General features: G+C 45.3%; 1 protein-coding gene across 1 annotated transcript; it reads right to left on the bottom strand.

Moving 5' to 3' along the window:
* Window positions 1–3758: 3758 nt before the first annotated feature.
* pim3 (Pim-3 proto-oncogene, serine/threonine kinase) lies at window positions 3759–6896 on the bottom strand. Its single transcript, XM_079294761.1, has 6 exons — window positions 6469–6896; window positions 6153–6262; window positions 5961–6011; window positions 5430–5793; window positions 4406–4582; window positions 3759–4004 (listed from the first exon to the last, which is right to left on the bottom strand). Exons 1-6 carry the CDS (start codon window positions 6554–6556, stop codon window positions 3802–3804), a joined length of 993 nt encoding a protein of 330 aa, XP_079150887.1. The 5' UTR covers window positions 6557–6896; the 3' UTR covers window positions 3759–3801.
* Window positions 6897–7111: the final 215 nt, after the last annotated feature.

The raw sequence follows: 7111 nt of genomic DNA, 5'->3' as shown, positions 1-7111 counted from the left end.
AACAAAGAGGACTCATTACAAGCACCTCAAATAGTTTTAAATGGTTTACACTTCCTGTCTCCGAAGTGGGCGTGTTCATGGATGGATGGATGAAAGCAAATTGGGTTGTATATGCGTAATGTATTTATATCTTCTTTTAGATATTTACACAACGAAAGTTAGTTGCCAGATCTTGTTAAGAGTGTGGCTGAGACAGAGAATGGTCTCCAACTGAACTTCATCCTGATTTGTGTGTTCGAAATGTTACATTTTTAGGAATGTTCGGAAGATATGTGGCTTATTGGTCCACTATTTACTTTGGTGGCTTAGCGTAGGATAGACACTGGAAACAGGTATCCTTGCATTGAACAAATGAAAATACAGGATATGTTAATTAGTGAGTTTTAGAGTTGCAGATAAGTGGATTGAACTTGTTTTTTTTACAAGGAGGCTAACTTTTCTTTTTAGTGTGCAGCCATGATAGCTATTCCTTTAAATGTCAGCTTTTGCTACATCAAAAAAATCAAATAAGTTACAAAATGACCAGAGAAGAGACTTATTAATGACACAAACGATGCCCTTGACTCACACCATTTGATCTTTTCATATATCGCTAGAAAGCGGCGGGATCTTCACGGAGTCGAACTAAGTGTCGCTGATGGACGACATTAACCCAGCCTGTGGGATCAGACTTCAACTGAAGGAGACAACAGTGTGGCATACGCCCCCCGTGGTACAGTCTTCAGTCTGAGCAGAAGGGATTCTGATGAAGACAAGTTGCCGGTCATTTGCATCTTAAAAAAGCCTGGAGGCACAAAGACAACAGAAGGATTATCACAGGGACGCATATAGAAAACACAGCTGTCAACCCATTGAGTCTGACACCATCATTTATAGCTGTGTGTTTTATTAAGTTCTAGATTCATTAAAAGAGGGTGTAGTATGTCGCCATTCCCTAAATTAAAGCAGAGCAATCCTGGTTCATTGATCGCCTAACGACAAATTGTCTTTTTGTAAAAACAGGCTTTTTACGGTCTTTATGCTAAGCTAAGCTAACTCGCTGCTGGCTCCAGCTACATATTTACTGGACAGATAAGAGAGTGGTAACGATCTTCTCATGGACGAAAATAAGTGTATTGCCAAAATGTCCCACTGTTTCTTTAAAGCAAATAAAATTCAGCTCTCAATTTACATTCACATAACATGTTTGCATCAAGAGATGACATTTCCTCTCGAATGGAGTTGGAATAAAGCAATATTTTCAATTCAAACTCCTCTAGAACACACAGTAACACGGCATCGCTGCTTTATGAGTCTTAACTGGCCTGCTCCATATATCAAGATGAATATTCCAAAGGGCAATTAAGAAAATTAAGTCTACTCCTCCCCCCACGGAGCACACAAATCAATCTCTTCATCGTGAATTACATCCCTGAGAAGATTAAATGACCAGCCGTCTCACCAAGTCCTCAAGTGTGCATATGTCTGCGCTCCGGTGGAATTGGCAGAAAGACAGTAAATTATAATCCAACATGTGCAGGTAGCTCATGGTTTAAGGTTTCTGTCGGCCCAAACGACCCATTTACGTCATCATGATCTTTTCTATTGAGGAATCAATAGCAATGGTTTCAACTGTTGGAAAGGTATTACAGGGGATAATGGACCTGACTCACCAGAGGGGGAAGCACCTCCCCAGAAAAATAGACAAAAACAAACCCCCTCCACTCACTCCTGCTTCATGGAAACCCCTCACACACTAAACAGTGTACACACGCATGCACACACACACCAACATCAGCAGCCTGCTATTCATATGGCCTTGCTGCAGCCAGTAAGAGAATGAAGTATGTTATTGTGCCGTCGGTAGGCCAGCAAGAGGCCTAAATACTAAAGCAGTTTGTTATATTTTAAAGGCTGCATGTGTGCGACGATGTAAAATGTCCCCGATCTCTCTTCTCCTCCGTCATGCCAGCATCCCTCCCCTCCAGACACATCCGTCTCTTGTTAGCGCTGTGGTTGCTGCAGGTTGCCATCCGGCTAACGGCCCCTCCGTTTCCCCGCCGTCATGTGTTCTGATGTTTCTAGAGGTGTAAATGAACCAAGTGCTATATTGGACATGTGCATGAGCCTCCCAAGGGAATGCTGTTGAGACTAATATTGGCTGAGGGTTTCATTAACGTGCAGAGACTAAATTTACAAAACGATTGGGCCTATGTATGGTGCAATATCTCCAACATCTGAGGTACATACATTTTCCAACAAGCATGTTGATTTGACCAAATGTTGAGGTTTAGAACTTGTGCAGCTACAACACTCATTTGCAAAAATGATTGAGACACCAGACTTATCTCTGTACATAAAAATGGGAGTTTAATTGAAACTTTTGTATCAAAAAATAGCAATATCCATCCTTCACAGCTGAACTGGACTCCAATATGAGGCTATGTGACAACTACGAAAGCTGCTCAACCCGCTGCTTAGCTTTCCATTAAACTCTAAATTTATCTGGACAGTACAGAAACCAGATGGATTCCTCTGATAATTAGCCATTCAACATTACCAAAATACTTTTTGTAAAGTAAGTTAAATAACATTCAAATGCTCTTTTCAAATTTAAGTAAACTTGTTTTATTCTGCTTTACATCGACAACTGCTTCAGTGCATCCTCCACATCTCAAAAAACAAACAAAAACATGTTGAAATGTAAAAATAAGTTACAGGAATGCAAACCAAAGGCCAAGTAGGATATGCAAAATTTAGAGGGGCTTTTAAGCATAATAAATAAATAAATAGCCACAGTGTGGAATGTCTACATGTTTACAAATAAATTAAATGCAAACGGGGAGGAAAAATAATGTACACACACACACAAAAAAAAAATAAAAAGGCTGTACAATATTTGTTGAAAAAAAAAGGTGGGGAAGGTGGGGGTAAGTGTGTGTGTGTTGACATTTTTGTAGACATTCAGAAAAGACAGGATCCAGTTTCCAAACACCTGTTCAGGCTATAGAGTGAGTGAGCAGCGTTAGAGAGAGCGACACAGAGTTGAGTCGAGTGTTTTTCAAGTATTCCATTGTCAGGAAGAGCCCCCACCTCCTGCTCCCCGATCTAATGCTATCTTAGCCTCTTGGCTTGGGGCTGGTTGGCTTGCAGTGATGGAGAGGGAGGAGGGAGACAAAAAATAAAAAATAAAATCACAACCTAACCCCCTCCCCTCTCTCTCTCTCTCTCTCTCCATCACAGCAAAGGCAACTTAGCCACCAGGCCATGGGCAAATCCGAAAAAACAGTTGTTGACGAAAGCCCCCCCGAGAAAAGCAGCTTTCCAAAAAAAAGGCACTACAAAAATCAATCAAAACATTTAAATAAAAATAAAAAAAGGTGTCCTCCAAGCTCTATGAGAGCAGCCATGTCTGAATACGAGGGCCTTGCCAGCTGCATATACCAGCCTAGTAACAAAACGAGTAAAATAAAAGTTAAAAAGGGGGGGAAATAAATAGTGCTGGTAAGACCACCCAAACAGAAAAATGTTCCCGATTAGGAAACGAGTATAATTAACTGAAAGGGGGGGGAAAAAAAGGGAATGGGGTCAAATAAGATAAGGAAGAACAAATAGTAATAAATTAGAAATTCCCTACAAAAGAGGAAAAGTAAAGTACATTTTTCTTGTCGGACCAGCTGTGACAAGTGTCCAGCTGCTGATGGGCCAGTCGGGCTACAGGCTGCCGGCCTCGAGTCCACGTTCAACCCCCCCCCCCCCACCCCACTCCATCGGAAACCACTTCCCTCTCCACAAAGTCTTTTGAGTCCATCAGAGCCGTCCTCAGAGGCTCTCCTTGCTCGAGCTTGTGCTTGACGAAGAGTCTGTGTCGATGGTCCTGAGGCGGATCTCGCTGGGGGCCGGCTCCTCTTGTGACTTGGGCGACTCAGTTGTCGCCCTCACCCAGGGGTGGTCGCAGATCTGCTCCAGGGTGGGCCGGTCTGAGGGCCGCAGGGCCAGGCACCATTTGATCAGCTGCTGGCACTCTGAGGGAGGAGTCAGAAACAATGTCAGGATCAGAGGCTCTGAAAGTGTACTGCATGTGGCTGCTTATGACTCAGTGTGTACGGAGCTACAATATCCTAGTGCGTGGGCGGCACAGACAGCCAATAGAATGAGAGCACACATCCTTCCCTTGGGTGTATAACCGGGGTTGTTACACAAAGTGCACCAGAAGAAATCATAACAGCTAAAATCTCTATTTTGGTCATCAATCATAAATCTCTCTCTACCAGCAGGTAATCCATTATAGCTGGGAGGCATTCCTCTGATGTAAATTGATTCATAATATAGCTGAACCAGGAGGCGGATCTGGGGCTGTACCAGTTACCGTGGCTAGAGGGCAACAGCGTCAACATGAGTGTAGTGAGTGCTGCGGTCGACTTACCGGCTGAAACCCTTCTCCTGAAGTACAGTCTCCCTCTGAGGATCTCCTCGTCCTGCTCAAAGGGGATGTCTCCACACACCATGTCATACAGCAGCACGCCTAGCGACCACACCGTCGCAGAGCGGCCATGGTATCTGTGGAAGCGGATCCACTCTGGTGGGCTGTACACTCTCGTACCTAAAAATAAAATAAAAGAGAAAAGTAGAGAGGTGAGTGAGGAGCTGTTGTGAAATATAGTATGAACCAGCGAGGAGCTATTTCAGTTTGATATTGTGAGAATCTAGAGGGCACCAGTGCTTGAAATACAGCAGAATTAGTGTGTCTGTGTCTAAAATGGCTGAGTCATAGCACAAATGCTTTCCATCTTCCTTCCGCCACAAAATACAAACTGGGTGACCTGCCTGAGTCTCCTCCCTCCCTCCCTCCCTTTCCTCACCCCCTCCCTCCTGGAGGGAGGAACTTGGGACACAAAAAAAAAAAAGAGCAACGTGAGCCCATCACGTGAACCGACGACTCGGGTTTCACAACAAACAGATGTTACGTGGCACTGAACTAATACCCACAGACTATGACTGGGTACTCAAGCTTTACGAACTACATAACAACCGGAAACAGAAAAAAAAGCACACTCCGTCTCACATGACGAGGATGAATCAGAGAGAAGGGAAATAAAAACAAAAACAGCCACCGCTAGGATTAACGCACTCTGAGTCATATCTGTGAATTAACAACGTGATACATTCCCGATAAAAACCCGGAGCTTTTCATTCGGCAGCATCGATTCATATCCGTAATAAACGATGAGTCGCGAGACCCGAGGCGAGGAAAACCCTCGACCAAAAACAGACCATGCGTCACAGCGTCGTGAACGCCTCCGCGTCTGAATATAGTACAGCGGAGCATCAAGGGCAAACACAACCCGGCCCACACGGATGTGCGCGCATAACATCAACATTACGCACGGGAGCTTCGTAACACCGTATAACGGCCGTTAATGTAAGCGGGCAAGGTGGCGGCGGCTTACCGTCGAAATCGGTGTACACGGTGTCCTTGAGAATCGCCCCTGAACCAAAGTCAATAAGCTTGAGCTCCCCGGTGCGCAGATCCACGAGCAGGTTTTCATCCTTGATGTCTCTGTGCACCACGCCGCAGCTGTAGCAGTGTCGGACCGCCTCCAGGACCTGGCACAAAAAGCCCCGGGCCGTGTCCTCGTCCAGGGCGCCCTTCTCGGTGATGAAGTCGAAAAGGTCCTTGACGAGCTCCGGCCTCTCCATGACGATCAGCCAGCCGTCCGCGCGCTCGTAATAGTCCAGCAATTTGATAACTCCGCGAAACGAGGAGCTGACCTTCTTCAGCAGCAGGATCTCCAAAGGCACCAGAGACCCGTTCTGTAACAAATAAGGATTTATTAAATACGTTGAGGTGATGCAAAGCCATTATTCCTTTAACATCATAACAACCCCCCCCCCCCCCTCACCCAACAGCAGGCGGGAGGAAGGGGGGGGGGGACCAAAACAAACCATACGCACACACAGATCGGGGCATGACTACTTACATTTGTGCCCCACTCGGTCACCCTCTCCTTTGCCACATGTTTCACAGCAACCTGAAATAACACAATAAAAAACAGGAATAGTAAGCAAATGCTTCAGTGTGGGAGAAGTCGTATTGTATTTCCCGGTGGTCATGGCGGCACATGAGAGATCAAAACATTAGACCCCCCCAGATCCCAGTTTCAAATCCTTACCGGTGCGCCATCAGAGATCCGGCTGCCGGCGTACACGGTTCCGAATCCTCCGCTGCCCAGCACGGATCCCACCTGGTACACCTTTTCGAAAGGCTCTTTTTCCACTTTAACTGCAAGTCAAAAAGTGAAGCATGTCAAGGCGACTGCAATAATGTCACAGCCACCCTCAGCCTAGCGCGAGGTCAGGTTGTTTAGCTTTACGAACAGTTAAATATACGATTTTCTCAACTACTTCTTTTTTTAATTTTTAATTTTTTTTACATTAAATTCAGTGTTAATGTGGGGGGGAAAGTAACGCTCAGTGACGGTAACTTACCCGTCTGGAGCTGTATTTTCACTGGTAGATGGTCCATACTTGAGGGGTTGCAAATGTGCGAAAATGAACCAAACTTTGACAACAACATATTCCCGCTGAAAAGCCGGTGTAGACGATCCCTGTTCGCTCGTTGAAAACCCAGAATAGCAAATATATCAGAAGAGATGTGTCGCGGACCGTCTTATCAAGCGAATGATGTATATCCAGTCCAGCAGTGCGCCAACTCCGCCGCACCGCACCCGTATAAGTCGTCTCACGACCGTGAAGTCGCAAACCGCCTCCCAAAAACCGGCATGAAATGTGACGTTTTGAGTCTCGACTCAAGCACGAGAAGCGAAAAAACAGTCCTCTGAAGAAATAAAAAAAGCAAACACTCCGATGCGCGTGGAAGCCGTATCAACAGAGAAGTGAGTTTAAAGGGATTCCGCAGCGTGTTGAGTAGCCGCTGTCTGAGCTTTGGCGCGGTCTCCCAGAGCCAATATTTTGACGCGCGGTGGGATGGTGATATCCCTCCGCCACCAATACAAGTCGACACGCTCGCTTAATTCTTGCGTTAAATTGCCACTTTTCACGATACACACATTCACACAAAATCACTTGGTACGTATTGTAATTTTTGTTACATTTTTACCGGTAAATATAA

The sequence above is a fragment of the Melanostigma gelatinosum genome, assembly GCF_949748355.1.
Source record: "Melanostigma gelatinosum genome assembly, chromosome: 22".
Lineage (NCBI taxonomy): Eukaryota > Metazoa > Chordata > Actinopteri > Perciformes > Zoarcidae > Melanostigma > Melanostigma gelatinosum.
This window is presented reverse-complemented; position numbering and strand designations above follow the sequence as displayed.

Excerpts from the sequence above, each read along its gene's own strand:
- pim3 (XM_079294761.1), bottom strand. The coding sequence starts at position 6,556 with ATGTTGTTGTCAAAGTTTGGTTCATTTTCGCACATTTGCAACCCCTCA. Across the intron at positions 6,263-6,468 it reads GAAAATACAGCTCCAGACGG|TTAAAGTGGAAAAAGAGCCT; the intron begins GTAAGTTACCGT and ends TTTGACTTGCAG. Across the intron at positions 4,583-5,429 it reads CGTGTACACCGATTTCGACG|GTACGAGAGTGTACAGCCCA; the intron begins GTAAGCCGCCGC and ends TTTTATTTTTAG.